General features: G+C 31.8%; 1 protein-coding gene across 1 annotated transcript in view; it reads right to left on the reverse strand.

The window, feature by feature from the left end:
- Wdr81 (WD repeat domain 81) overlaps positions 1–16,602 on the reverse strand; it is a 91,128-nt gene that overhangs the window by 40,853 nt on the left and 33,673 nt on the right. Inside the window, exons 15-16 of the mRNA XM_075374748.1 lie at positions 11,623–11,898; positions 3,836–4,005 (exon numbers count right to left, since the gene is read on the reverse strand). Of these exons, the coding sequence (XP_075230863.1) occupies positions 3,836–4,005; positions 11,623–11,898 (446 nt within the window). The remainder of the gene's footprint in view (positions 1–3,835; positions 4,006–11,622; positions 11,899–16,602) is intronic.

Raw genomic sequence — 16,602 nt, forward strand, 5'->3', positions numbered from 1 at the left:
GATTTGTAAAAAAAAAAAAAACAATATAAAACATACTTAGTAGCACAACATACTTAGTAAAACATACAATGTAGCATACTTAGTAGTCAGTTCCCCAAGTAATGTACATAAGGAAATACGAAATTGTTTATGAAAATTGCATCAAGCATTTCTTTGTTTTAAGTTTTTATTCACTGTTCATTATTTGTGTAAGTTCCGTATAATCAAATGTGTTTTCAGTGGTTTGTAAAATATTATAAAATTTACTGCTGAATATGAGCTTACATGCTTCAATTGCAATAGAATCATGATTAAAGAAATGCAGACTTTAATTGGAAATTGTATCTTTTTGAATTCGAATGGGCAGATAGAAAGTATTAGTGGTATGTAAGGGATGAAAACTTGACATATAAATGTAGAAATAACCAGTTCCATAAAGTTCATCAAGTTTGTAAATGCATCTTGAAAGGTGACGACCAGGCAAGCAGCCTTTTCTCAGGAAAATAAAGATTAGATAAACATTTATAAAAGTGGTCGATATATCAGCAGTTCTGAGGCAGTCTGAAGAATCTTGGCCTTCCCAATTCACAAAAGATATCTTATTGTTACTCATCTTAACATTCATCTCGAAAATGGTCAACGAGTTTACTTCTCTGCAAATAACTTGACTGAAAAGGTTACTGATCCTCCAAAGACAACAATTTTGAACAAATTATGTCGAACAAAATATTTGTTAGACATAAGCATAGATACGATGTTGAAGGTTGACCAGCAATTAAGAATGATTTTGCTTTAGGCAGAGTATAAGCTATCCACTCAAAACAACATTGAGTGTTACCACCTTCATCTTCTTCTTCTTCTTCATCACATCATAGGCCCAACGTCGTATTCTTACCTAAAAATGGTGGATTCATTCCACTTCAAACTACATTCCAATTTGCATGCAAAGCTCTGGCCTGCTCGAAGACAGTAAAAGAGGCTTCTTTGTGTTGTTCTTTAAGATTAATGATGTTTAGTATTTTGCCATCATTCTGACACATCCTCTCTTTGGGAAAAGTACAAAGACAACCTTTCAAAGGACGTAAAACAACCGATAGGTCAGCAATTACAATACTGCACCAATCTAGCAACGGATGTGGTGTCTAATAGGTCTTGTTGTAGATTGAAATTGCTGTGCTGACTTTAGGTGGAAAGAGCTTGCTAGAGTATGATTTGCCTGCCTGAAAGATCTACAAGGGTTTTAGAGAAACAAGAATATTTAAGAGGGAATAATTATGATGTTTGTATCTTAACTAAAACTGTGGGTGAAGCTTCTTTAACAGATGAAGTATTGTCTACCAGCAGGTTTTGGACAGCATAGAGTCTAATTCTGGACAAGTATTTTTCTTGGATGCCCCTGGCGGTAGTATAATGCTTGTTTATCAATTTGCTTCTGGGAAACTTTTTACAATTTATACACAATGGAGGATCAGCCTTTTTGAGACAATCCTCGCACTTTTGTCCCTCCTCAAACCAGTAGGCATAAATAACTGGCAGATCACAGAACTTAGACCTGTGACCATACCAACAACACTTAAAACATTACTACAACTCCCTCTACTTTTGAATCACCCAAATGTGACAAAACTGGACAGAAAATCGTCATCAGTTGTAATATTTATTATGCAGCCTCTCACATGTAGAAAAGAAACATTCTTAAATCATGTTTTCAATGTAAAACACTTGTATGAACATTCATCTACACTAACAATTTGTAAAAAGTGTCTGTTGTCATCTGACAAATAATTTTTAAGTCTTATCTGAAAAATATATTGGATCTATTCACAATAAAGAAGTGTTTAAAATTACTGTACTTCCTTATGATTTATTGTATTTATCTCTCATTAGAATTCTAAAGTCTCTCATTATCATGTGGGTACCTGGGTAGTAAATAGACAAATAATATTCAAATATTCAAGACTGAATAATATTCAAAATCACATAAATATGTCTTAAAAAATTAAATTATATCACATATGACATGAATTTCTTTAAAATAACTCAAATAGGGATCCAAGCAGATAATAGAATCTGGCGTTCGTAAACAAAATTATTTCAGCTCAAAGTTGAAAATGGGTATCAAAGTAGTAACAAAAGAGTTAAAAAAGATCAATCAGACATTCATATAAAATTTTTATAACCATTTGAAGTACATATCTTACTCTATTTATGATTCTATGATTGCTTCTATGATGAAGGGATACCTTCATATTGTATCCCTTCATCATAGAATGATGTCACCTGCAAAGTAAGCCACATATTAACAATTTATTTGACCTACTCATGGTAGTGTAACTACTGGCCAGCAAGGATGGTTTTAAGGCGATAGTCATTGGGGCACCGTGGCAAAGTCTGGGCAATACAGGAGAGGTTGACTGTTCTCAGCCAGATAGGAGATATTGATTGCATTGTGATGGCAGCGTATAGGCAAGTGTAATTTTCAGTAAGTCAATTTTTGAGACACAATTTCACGTAGAAGCAAAGATGAAATTTCTGGAAAATGCATGGAAAGAAATATAATGGTGAACTGGCTGTTCTTTATTATCTTGACATCAATTGCACACATCAAATCATTGATAATAATCAAAGATGGTTGCCAGCTCTGTTCATCATCGTGATTGTTATCACATCTTTATTTAATAACTGCACCTATACCATGAAATCACTCAAACTTTTCTGCATAATCATCACAAATTTGATGGTGAATTTAACCAATTCCTTGATCACAGGGCAAATTTCAACTGCGATAAGCGTCTTGGTTTTCTTAAACATTATAAACAGACACTAACAAAGACTAGACAACTGAATAAGCATTGCATCAATCCCTTACTAACATATCAGGAGACTCAGCACTCATGCGTAGAATTATGATCTACAGTGATTTAGATCTACAGTGATTTATTTAGAAACAGAACTTATTTTCTGGGTATACTTTGTATTTACAATTACTTTGATTACCATTCAGTATTTCTCATCATTCTTTTTTAAAAATCCAACAGTTGAAATAGAGTAGCATGTATGATATAATGGCATTAACTACTACTTCAAAATGCAAAAATATATAATATTCTTTTACTTGAAGTTTTTCAGTAAATGTTTTTGAAGTCTTGAATGAAAATATTTTGAAAATCAGATATCAGGTTATATCTATGCCATTTTACTATAACAATCTTATAAAACTAATCAATAATAAAAGTAAACAAACAAATAAATGTTCAATTTGTAAATATGACCAAATAAAGTTTCATTTAAAATTCTATGACAGATATTATCCCAAATAATTTTTTTTTTAAGTATCAGTGGAACTTCCTTTATACAGAATCATCAAAAATTAATATATTTTATCAAAGGTAAAGTTTTAATACACAAATACTGTTGAACTCCATTTTCTTTAAGTTGGTTAATAATAAAGCCAATAATTAAACTGAAATTTATTTATAAATAAAACGCTTTAAGAAAATAATTTACCTTGCATAAAAATATTTCCCATAATCTGTCACTTTGTAAGTTAAGACATTTTCATCTAACTTAACTTAGATGCAGTAAGAACAAAGCTCTCACACTCCCATAAAAATTAAAAATTGCACAATTATCACTTCACTGTTTTTTAAGAATTGTGAAAACTAAAAAGGCATAGTCCAAAGAGAATAATTCATAAAAGAAATGGTAAAATAACTATAAGATCAAATATACCCAATAAGTAGTTGAAATGTATAAATTTTGTTTATATCTTGGTGAATCAGCTCCACTAATAATTTAGTCAAATTTTCAATGAATATTAGAAAGTAAGCACGTTTTTCTCCATTAGATTATTTACCTGGTTCAACATCATCAGTACAATCTTTTTCATCTTTTTCAGGTTTAGTTTTTGTTGATTCTATAACAACCCTTTCTGACTCTACAGAAGAATCTTCATCGAGTGGTGATAAAGTGTTCCCAGGATATGACACTTCATCACATTCTACAGCTTCTTCAGTGTCTCCACAGCTATAAACAATACAACAGTATTCATACTCCCATGAAATAAAATTTAATTGAATAAATATATAAATTACATGCTAATTACAATAAGTATTATCTGCATTCCTTTTTTATTTTTTTCAAATAACAGATTTCTCACCTTTGTATTAATTTTATAATTGCTCACATTCACATTTGCAGGCTATTATTAAACCAGGAGAACAATGAGAATGCTCATCAGAGTAGGATATACCTGTTTACCACAACAAATTACTAAGTAATTAATTTAATAAATAACTGTTAGCTTGCTAGTATAGAACTTGTAATTAATATAGACAAAGGTACAGAGCAACAAGAATAAAGTAAAACATATGATTATTGGTAAAGAAGGAAAAAGAGTAAAGGCAAGACTGAAACAGATATACATGAAAATAATACAGAATATTTAGATACTCAGAAGGCTTAATTAATGCATATATGTAATAAACGTGACATAAAAGAATCTGCAACACCAAAAGAAGTTTACAAAAAATGAAGAGGCAATCACAAGAGAAGTTCAATAGTTCAATAAACTTAAGGGCAGAATGTCAAAGATCTTTGTATGAAACAGAGCACTTCAAAGAACAGTCATGGATAGAAGGAAGAAAGAAAGATGAAAATAAAATGAGTTCATTTCAGATGTGGGCCTGTTGCCTGCATTACAGAAAATTACAGACAGACATAAAAGTTTAAGATATTAAAAAATGTTTTAATTATAAATTATTATAAAAATTAATATATTTACTTTCACTGGTCTAAATTTCAGTTAATTACTTCCTTTTCAATATATATGGAAAACAAATTACATTGTAATTTGACTAATTGTATAAATTATATCTTAGGTTGTTTTTTGGTATAAATATTTTCATAATTATGCTTGTAATTTAAAATATTGTTAGTTAAAATATTGTTAGAACAGTAACAATATTTTTACATATCTAGTATACAATATCTAATAAACATTCCTTTAAATTTTAACTTCATAACAGTATGAAAAAAAAACTAAAAAAACAGCAATTTTGTGAAATAGTAAAATACATTTTATTTAACTACAATATATATTTAGTAATACTGCACATAATTACAGTTGAGAACTTTGAATATATAATTTTTATCAAACAAATTTATAAATAAACATTTTTTTCTTTTAAAAATATTTTTAAAAGAGGTCATTCCAAGTCAAATCAACAAGCCTCACAACTTGACCATCACAAATTTCAAAAAAATTCACAGGCTTGATCATATCTATAAACTACTGCAAAAAATTATTTTTTTCAGATTTTTCAATCGCTCAGTTTTTTGTGTAGGACCTCGTAAAAAAGTGAAAAAATTGCAAACAGTAAGGTTCAGGTAATTTTCTCAGCTCCTATAAGAGCTAGAGAGCTCAATCTGGTGTCATCTTAAAGCTCTTGAAATCGGCTTTCATGTGATATATCAGTTAGCAAGATTTTGTGACATTAATAGAGTTCAAGGTAACCAAAACATTTATTTAATCTTGAATATACCAAGAAGTGTATTTTTTAAATTTGAAAAAAATATATTTTTTGCTTTCTAATGTGTAAACATTTCACATGTGGTAAACATTTCATAATGGGAATGCAATGTGATCATGGTGAAATAAAATAATGAACTTGTATGTACTCACCACATAACTGCAATTTGTATAGCTTCCAATGATATTTACAGAAGAATTACACAGTGTACACTTATTTTTACAACTTCTGGTTAGCACTGTCCACTTCTTGCTTTGAGAGGTTATAAACTTCCAGTTGGATTTATCCTACTTTTGAAATAACATCATCACTCCTGTGTACATTAAGAACATGCAGAAAGTCTGGGGTAATGGAAGGAAGGTGAAGGTCCATGTGGATGTAAGAACTTTACCTTCACTGTTTGATTTTCCTCTTTCAAGTCTAGAACACACCCCAACCACCAGTTTCCATCATATCTGCAATTCTAGAACCCAGCCATTTCTGTGAATTCAAGTTCATCCTCAATATTTGCTGTGCTTGCTACTGTTGAGTTGTTAGAAAATCAAAACATCCTCACTTGTACCTGATGATTGTTCAGTGGAACAAAAGAGTGAAGTTTCTGATGAATGCCTCTTTTTTTGGACCTTTTTTAACCACTCAGGGGCAACCGGCAACTTCTCCTTTATGCTGTTCAATTGTACTGTAATGGAAATTTATTGACTCATGTGTCCATCTGCCCAGTAATACAACTGTCGTGGAGTCATAATCTGGTCACTGTAGGTCATTTGAAGACTTGCTCTAGCTGCATGTCTTTTAACCTCACCACACCACACATGCACTTTTGGCATAAGATATGGCAAAAAACACCACTCTGCTTTGATCCCAAAGTCTGATTCATTCATGGTAACAGAGCTTGAGAAAATTGAGTCTGCTTTTGTTCTGAGAGGCAGTACCATCACTGTAGCAATATATCAGGTTTGGTTTTGTGATAAAATGAGATTGCATGAAATCAATTAAATATTTCTGAAAAAGGTACACTGATACTGTGTCATGTGTGAAACAATCAGAAATTATGACAAGAGATGTAAGCATCAATGTTTTTGTTGTTGGATCTTGGAAATAGACTGTAAAGGGGTTAACTGAGCCGGTGTATTGTTCCAGTGAAAACCTTGGGCTGCATCCTGGAGAATGAATGAGTAGTTCTCAGCGAAATTGCAGATTACAAGATATTCACATTCTTTCAGAGATTGCTTAAGATGACTGAGATAACTAGACTGTTGACTAGCAAGAAATGAGTGTTGAAGAAGTTTTGCAAGTCTTTCAAAAAGTATACCAATGAATTCTTCAGCAGGTTTTACTAATGTCTCGAGAGGTGTACTTTTTTAAATTTGTATCCACTGTTTGTAGGTGATGTTTTCAATGCAGTTAAACTTGAAAGCTTCCTCAATCTGAATCCATGTTCAGTATTTTGCTTTTGAATACTACTGCTGCTTTCTTAAGCTTTTCCTAAGGGTATTCTCTCACACAGTCATTTTTTCTGAATAGGTGATACATTTAAAACAATCAAACTTTTGTTCCGCGCATTTACAGCTTCATCTTTTTCTGGGGAACACAAAGGATCTAATTGTTGAAATTCTTCATCACAAGTAAATTCTTCAGCATTATTTTTAGCAGATGCATCTAACTGTTTGCGGCAAGCATCACAAATTTTGTAACCTTGTTTCAGAAAAGTAAATGTCTGCACCAAGTTCTTGCTTACAATTCTCAAGATTTTCTTACAGGAATTATGATTTGACTTTTCAAATGGATTACAACAGTACATTTTACTTAAAGCTGTAGAAGTTGATGGTTCTATGCTGGTCACTGTTTCTAGTCCAAGGCTGTGATGAATTAGTCATAAAACTCTAAACCTGTAGAGAAGGCAATCTCAGTTAACAAAGAGTGATTGAAACAAAATTAAAAAAAAATATTTTTTGCATTACTTTATAGATATGATCAATCCTCTTGGGGAGTACACCACTGAACCTTCTGTTCCAAGAGATGATCCACACTGAATATCACTTTACTTGTCTTGTCTCAACAGAATAAAATATGTACATTTTTTGCTGGCACTAGAAGTGCATGTCAAGACATGCTACTCTTCTGCCTCATTAAGTGACCCAGTCTGAAAGACTGGAAAGGAAGGGGGTTTTCATTGATTGAATTTCAATCAGCAATTGCCACATAAAGAGAACAATTGGAACATTCTGCTGTACCTAATTATTACAAAATCTTTTTTAACATGTTCCCATTGCAACCCAATTGTGAAATTTACCACATGTACAACACATAAGGAAGCAAGAAATATATTTTTTCAATTTTAGAAAAATATATGTTTGAATATATTCAAGGTCAAAAATGTTTTGGTGACCTAGAACGATTCATATAAAAAATCCTTGCCAAGTGACATATATGAAAACCCATTCCAAAATCTTTAAAGTAACACCTCTCTATCTCTTATAGGTGCTGAGAAATTTATTCTTTTGTAATTACCCAAACCTTGCTTTTTGCAATTTTTTACTTTTTTGCGGGGTCCTGCACAAAAACTGAGGGACTGAAAAATCTGAAAAAAATTTTTTTTACATCACTTCATGGGTAGAGCCAAAACTATAAAATTTATTTGAATTACTGGACATGAATCTGCAAAGTGCATTTATTTTTATTGATTTGATGTGGAATGACCCAAATAATAAAATGTGTGATTAAGAAATTTGACTTAATTTTAGACTTAATTTAAATTTGACTTAAATTTAGCTTAATTTTTCATGTGTGTGCATGCATATGCGCACGCACATACATGTTTCAGAAATTTAAACTGTATGGCTGTGTGTATGTATGTGTTGTAAACAATTGAGAAATACATTTTGCAGATGTGTGATATAACAAACAGAAAGTCCTCATGGTTAGGCTACAAATGTAATTCCTTTTCTACCAAGAACAGTTTTTGATTAGTAAGTTCATCACTAATTTGTTAGCCTTTATAAAATTTAAAAATTTCAAATTTTAAAAATATTTTCTCTGGTTTAATTACATAATTTGATAATTAAAGAAACAAGTCAAATACATAACTACAGCAATAATTAAAAAAATTGCTACTGGAAAATATTAAGAAAATAACTAGCTACCTGTTTCCCTTGTACAAAGATACAACCCTGTAATTGCCCTTGTACTGTTCTGTACTTTTTGGACTTGCATATCAGTTGAGCAAAGAGACATTTACATTTACAAATAGGAAAAGAGAACAGGACATGATGTAAGCAAACTCTTAACATAGCACCAAACTGTACCGATTAGAAGGTTAATAAATATCAGATTTCCATATTTGATAATAGTAAAAGAATAGTGATATAGAGGATAAAAATGTTTCTAGTACAATTAGATGAAAAAAACACATTTCGAATGCTTTCAGCAAGCCACACTAAAAGTGCATTATGATAGCTGTGCTGAGAAGATTGCATGTTGATAAAGTTGAGTGGGTTTAAACAAGTAGCTAGTCAAAAATATAAATGCCACACATCTGAACAGATGAAAAACAAACTCATAATACAAGTAACATATTAATGATGTTAAAGAACAATTTAGATTCGGAGTAACAGTACAAGGTGAAAAGATAAAGATGCTACGATTTGCTGATGATATAGTAATTCTAGCCAAGAGTAAAAAGGATTTAGAAGAAACAATGAACGGCACAGATGAAGACCTACGCAAGAACTATCGCATGAAAATAAACAAGAACAAAACAAAAGTAATGAAATGTAGTAGAAATAACAAAGATGGACCACTTAATGTGAAAGTAGGAGGAGAAAAGATTATGGAGGTAGAAGAATTTTGTTATTTGGGAAGTAGAATTACTAAAGATGGACGAAGCAGGAGCGATATAAAATGCCAAATAGCACAAGCGAAATGAGCCTTCAGTAAGAAATATAATTTGTTTACATCAAAAATTAATTTAAATGTCAGGAAAAGATTTTTGAAAGTGTATGTTTGGAGTGTCGCTTTATATGGAAGTGAAACTTGGACAATCGGAGTATCTGAGAAGAAAAGATTAGAAGCTTTTGAAATGTGGTGCTATAGGAGAATGTTAAAAATCAGATGGGTGGATAAAGTGACAAATGAAGAGGTATTACGACAAACAGATGAAGAAAGAAGCATTTTTAAAAATATAGTTAAAAGAAGAGACAGACTTATAGGCCACATACTAAGACACCCTGGAATATTCGCTTTAATACTGGAAGGACAGGTAGAAGGGAAAAATTGTGTAGCCAGGCCACGTTTGGAATATGTAAAACAAATTGTTAGGGATGTAGGATGTAGAGGGTATACTGAAATGAAACGACTAGCACTAGATAGGAAATCTTGGAGAGCTGCATCTAACCAGTCAAATGACTGAAGACAAAAAAAAAATATAACTATATGATAACATTTATTAAAGGCTATAAAGAATTGAAAAGAAATTAAAATAAGAAAGTGAGAAGGCAGAAAAAGTTGAAAAAAGTATTGCAGAAAAAATAATAACGACTGGCTTTTGGACACTTTGAAGAAAATGGATGATTAAAAAGAGGAAAGCTATATACAATGATTATCAAATATAAACAATAAATCAAATATAAACGGGATTTTATTTTTTTTTAAATTTATTTATTGAAAAATAAAAGGCAAACATATTTTTTTTCTACATAGTTTCCTGCTTTATAAATACATTTTTTCCCAGCGAGAAGGAAGGTTTTTTATTGCAACATCATAGAATGAAGCTGGTTGCATAAAGGGCCAATTGCACACGAATCCCTCCATGCCCTCTTCATCATCAAATCATTGCCCTCCTAGAGCTGCTTTAAGCAGCCCAAACAGGTGAAAATCACAGGGCGATAGGTTTGGGCTTTAGGGAGGATGATCAAGTTGAGTCGTGCATTTCTTCTAGTTTTAAGACTGTTAGAACTGCAGTATAGGGCCTGGTGTTGTCGTGGAGGAGGATGGCCTCTTGAATCGGTTGATCTCATCTTTTGTGATGATATGCAGCCCTCTTCTCATTTAACAGGTCAGTGGTAAACAGCACTGATTGTACGTCGTTCATTAAAAAAAATCAATGAGCAGAATGCCTCACCAGTTGAAAAAAATGGTTGAAAGAACCTTGCCAGCTGACAGTCGAGTCTTGGCTTTCACAGGGGCTGCCTCCCCTTTCCTCCACCACTCCATACTGGCTTGTTTCGACTGGGGAGTTTAGTGGTGGACCCATGTTTCGTCGTAAATGACAATCCAACTCAAAAATGCACCTTCTTTCGCAAACCTTGCTGTAAGCCTCTGACAGACCTCCAAATATCTCAACTTCTGATCTGCGATCAAAAGGCGAGGAACCCATCTGGCACACACTTTACAGAACTGTAGGTCGTTTGTGATGACCGCTTGACAGTTCCCATAACTTATTCCGACCTGTTCTGCAATTTCAGTTTCTCTCACTCATCGATCATCTTCAATTCAAGAATGTCTCAAAACAAGTGAATGTTTTCATCTGTAATGCTCGTCCGAGGATGGCGATTGTGTTCCTGATTTTCCACTTATTCTCATCCTTCCTTGAACTCTTTATGCCAGGCAAACATATGAGTCCTTGGCAATCTTTGGTCCCCAAACTGTGCAGTCAATCTTCGTAAAATTTCTGTCACTTGAATTCCTTCACAAGCAAAAGAAATTTTATAATTACGCATTGTGTAGTGGAGGGGTGCACCTGTTGCTCCAACATCATGAGCGTTACTGACAAATTGGTTAGAAGTATGGAATGGCTGGCTCTCCCCACTCCTAACGACCCCACCCAAACATACTAAAAGCATGAGTCCAGTCCTATAAACCGTAGACACTCAGGAACAAAAATCCTGTTTATACTTGATTTACCTTCGTTATTGCATATAGTAGAGGAAAGTTACAGTGCAGATATATGATGAAATGACTGCCAAGAAATAGATTAACATGGAAAGAAAAAATAGAATCTGATAATGATTTCAAGTAAACGTTCATTTTATTACCTAGCAAAATTTTACAAGTTTGCAACAATCATAAATAAATTCAAGTAAAATAAATTCAATAAGTGAGTAAATAAACTTACATAATATGATGTGTAGTAGACTTTACAACACTTGACTGATTATCAAAATCATAATAACCACCAACCGCCTCAACAAGAGGCCTAGTAAAATTTTCCAGAAACACACGCAATCCAAAACGTACTATTAAGTGAAGTAGAAAGCTACGATGATAAATTTTTATCCGTTTTCTAAGTTTATGAGTATTTTCATAATCTTCTTCAGTTGCAATTTCCCAATCGTATAACTGGACCATGGGTTCAAGTAATACCTCACATGATTGTATTGGTCCTAATGCTCTGTAAAAACAAAAACAAATGAGGAAGATAAAGTAAAAAAATAAATGTTGACAATAGACAAAGAATTTTATACATGGTCTGAAAGTGGTTAAGATATCAAATTGAATTTTAAAAATTGAAAAAAAAAAAAAATGAATATAGAACAAAAAAAAGACTGATCATCTCATGATATACTGACATAACAATCTTTTTTTTATGCATAATGAAGTCATTATTAGTGCTCAGAATCAATGTAATTATAATAAATAAATTACTCTAATAATACTAACACGAAGAACATGGGACAACAATATGCTCCACCACCACACACACAAACACATTTCCTCATGCACGCATGCACCATAATGAAATAACAATAGTAAAAATCTAACTTAAAATAACAAAATTACTATCTGGCAAATATTAAACAGCATAAATAAATTAAAACCACAACTATTATTTATATTTTTAAAACAAAGAAATAGTAAGGTTAAATGACACAGACCTTTCCCGGTTAAACCCTGGATAGAATTACAAAAATACCCCACTAAAGCGAAAAAATACACATAAAAGAGAAAATATGTGTTATCATAATTCAAATCCATTTATTTTTAAAATACTACTATGCTGACACACTGATCACTGCAAAACCACCAAGTTGAAAAGGTTGGTATTTACAATCCAGTTCTGTTCAAAATTTATACCGGATGATCATTTGAAAAATTACCACATTTATTATTCAACGGTTATCAGTCCCAGTGTATTTGTTTGCAGACATGTATACCATTCTCAGCAGGAACCTTTTTAAAATTATTTTCCAAGGGATGGAACCCACCCTCTACGTTACACCTACCCCAAACTAAAAATCTTAAATGAAAACCAATAATAAGATACTTACTTCTTTGCTGGCAACATGATAAAAAATTGATTACCTTGTTACAACAGTTTATAATTTTCTGCCAATTATTGAGATTTGTTGGCCAATTATTGAGATTTGGCATTTGGTTTGTGATATTGTTCAACCATTTGGCCTTTCATTTTTTTTTAGTAAATCTGTTTCATTAAAATGACTTACTATCTGGAAGAAAGGACTGAACTAATTTTTACACATAGGAAACAAAATAAATGTGCTAGAAGAACTGTCCAAGCATTTAATGAACAGCATCCAAATAAAAGTGTTTCACACTCTTACATTGTAAAACTTGTAAAAAATTTCCAAGAAACTGGATCTGTCATGAGTATGAGACGTGCAGGACAAAAGGTTTTAGGCAGATTAACTTTGGCTGAATTCTTGGGAAATGCAGTAGCAAATCCTCAGAGCTCAATTTGTAAAATATCCTGTGAAATTGGGGTTTCTTATTGTTCTGTTTTCACTACATTAAAATTGAATAAATTCTTTCCATATAAAATTCAACTGCATCAAGAAATGAACAAGGATGATGCTGATAGAAGGATTGAATTCTGTGAAGAAATGATTCAATTAATAGATGCCAATCCAATGTTAACAAAAAATATTTGTTTTTCTGATGAATTCACCTTCTTTCTAAATGGCTCTATTAATAAACATAACTGCCGACACTTGAGCAATGTAAATACTCATGTTTTCAATGTTGGAAACACGCAGCATCCTGAAAAAAAAAACGTATGGGCTGGGATTTATGGTGATAACATAATCAGTCCAGCATTTATCGATGGGAATTTGGCAGGTGAAAAGTATTTGCAGTTGCTGGATGAAGTTATTCACCCACTAATAGTCCATGCCTTAGAAATTCAGTTAGATGACAATGGAGACATGTTACTTAATGAAGAAGACATGCTTCATTTCAGCAAGATGGAGTTCCTGCTCACTGTTCACTTCCAGTTCAACAATGGTTGGACCAAATGTTTCCTGGGCATTGGATAGGTAGAAAAGGAACGGTTGAGTGGCTGGCAAGATCTGCAGATCTTACACCACTGCACTTTTTTTTGTGAGTTCATTTAAAATCCATAATTTATAAAGAAATTCGTGCTAACATACAAGAGTTGAAAAATAAAATTGGAAGAGCATGTTGGGATGTAATTAAAAAAACTTTAATAAAAGTAAGATGTGAATTTCATCAAACACTTTATTAATGTTTACAAGAAAATGGGAATCATTTTGAACAAACTATTTAAAAATTGGCACTTATTTTATTGAGGTAAAAAAAATATGTTTCATTTATTATTTCCTAAGGACTTATTGTTAAAAACCTTCATAACAAAATTAACTAATGAATGATTTAAGCTTTATTTTTTGATTAACAATTATTCATTTATGAATTAGTTATTATTTAATTATTTAATCATTAAATTTATCTGGCAACAAATTTTTCAACATGTTACTAGCAAAGAAGTGGGTACCTTATTATTGCTTTATCACATGTTTAACTGATGTTATAATGCTGTGTTTACTGGTACGTTTGTTCAATGCTAGAGAAACCTAAAACCCATATTTTTAAGAAGAATGGATGATTTCAGAACTAATGCTTTGGGTCGATAATACTGTATCCCAACATAACCTAATAAAACCAATTTTTATTTTATTAGCACCAAATTACTTGTCCTTCAAAGGGACTTCCAATGAAGTGTCACAAGCTACATCATCTTATTTTTAAAAATAATAAGTTTTCTCCTTGAACCTTTGAAAATTTAGAACACATTTAAGGGTGAAATTTTGTGTTGGTAATTTAAGAAATAATTTTCACTGTTTTAATCCACAGATTAACCCTTCGCAGGCAGAAACCCATATATGGGCTACCTGTACTTAGGCTAGAGGGCAGAAACCCATATATGAGTCTGAATGTGACCGGCTATTTGTCTTCACACAGTTACATATAAATTCCAAAAGATGGCAGGAGATGTTTTTACAATCATTTTGAGATGGGAATTCCTGATAAAATGTCATTTTACTTCAGGCATCAGATGAGTTCAATGACCGTGCATATGTAACAAGATGCGTGCATTATTTTTTTTCATGTTTTTCGCTCATTTTTAAGTAATTTGTTTACAAATTGTTCCTTCCAAAACTTCATTTTCAGCTTGCTTCATTTGAATTCAAACATGAATGAAATGAATAAAAGTATTTATATTACTATTACAATTATACTATTCCCTGTCTAGGTGCACTACTTCTTCAAAATTGCTGTTATATGTTACTACTGTTACTATTATTATTCAGTGTTTTTTACATAAAAAGAACTCAATGTAAAATATAACCAAAATCATCACGTATAGTTTGCAAATTTTAGTGCACTCAGTGAGACTTGTGCCGTTTTTCGTGTAAGTTTTTATCGCAAGATAATTAAACAGTGTTCCTTAAGCAGATTAGTGGCAGAGTTCACCAAAAATACAATGTATGTGTTGTTTTTATGCATGAATGCACGTTTTAAGTTACTTTAAATAGTTTTTGTATAACTTTTTTTTTGAAAATGTCTTCCACCCACAGCCATAAAATATCGCCACCTGCGAAGGGTTAAGATTATTTCAAATGGTTTAAGAAGTAATATCACATAATTTTATAGTTATTTTTGTTGAAATTTAAAAAATCTGATGTGGACACCACGACTTCCTTGTATGCTTATTAAATTACATATACACATTTTTAAAAGTACATAAAATTTTTTTTCACTTATAATTTCTGATTTTTTTCATAATTTTTTTTTTTTATTATATTATTTATTGTAAAAGTTATTTTACAGTCAGAGGTTAATAATTATTAATAAATCAATATATTTAGATTTTAAAAAAAGGAAATGAAGTCGGATTTGAACCAATGTACCTTCCCCTTGTAAGATTAATTATTTAATTAATTAAAATTTTATTTGGCTATAACTCTGGAACCAATGAAAATAGGTACCACTTATGATATATCGTTGAAATGCACTCAATGAGGGCTTATTACTGTAGTTAAGAAAAAATCCAAAATCTAAATTTTTTGGATTTTGGGCTTTTTTGGACCTGTCAATTGCAATCAAAAGGGGAGGTGCAAAACTAGATGTTACAACAGTCTTAAAACCAAAATTTCAACATCCTACGGCTTATCGTTTTTGAGTTATGCGAGATACAAACATAACACAGATGTCACGCTGAAACTAGTCAAAATGAAGAAGAATATTTCTGTTAAAATCGGAAAACCAAAAATTTTTGCAATCATAAATTTCCTTTACTTTGTACAAGGAAGTAAAACATACTATCCCAAATGGTTTTTTGCACCTACCGAGTAAAGGGATGGACGGATTTTTATTTTATTTTCACCAAAATTCATTATTTTTTTTTTGCTTGTCAATTAATGTAATTAAATGTTACCATTGCTTTTTAAGATTTTTGAGTTGGGGTAGGTGTAGTGGGAAGGGTGGGTTCCACCCTGTTGGGAACAATTTTGTAAAGGTTCCCCCAAGAATGACATACATGCCTGCAAACAGAAATACGATGGGACTGACAGCTGTTGAATAATAAATGTGGTAACTTTTCAAATGATCACTCGGTATTTATTTAGTTGCACTTTATTGACGAACAATACATCTTACACTTCAGACTGGCAGTAGGTCCCCTGACTACAAAATCAAGCGTTATGTTTTCATGTAACATTTGAAATTGCAATATTTTCTAAAGACAAAAAAATCCACAGTTATATGATGTACCATTTGACAAATAACAGAACTAAGGTTATAAATTTCACAACACAAGAACACTATTGCATCAGCCAGC

Source organism: Lycorma delicatula, chromosome 9, assembly GCF_047948215.1.
Source record: "Lycorma delicatula isolate Av1 chromosome 9, ASM4794821v1, whole genome shotgun sequence".
In the NCBI taxonomy this organism is placed as follows: Eukaryota; Metazoa; Arthropoda; class Insecta; order Hemiptera; family Fulgoridae; genus Lycorma; species Lycorma delicatula.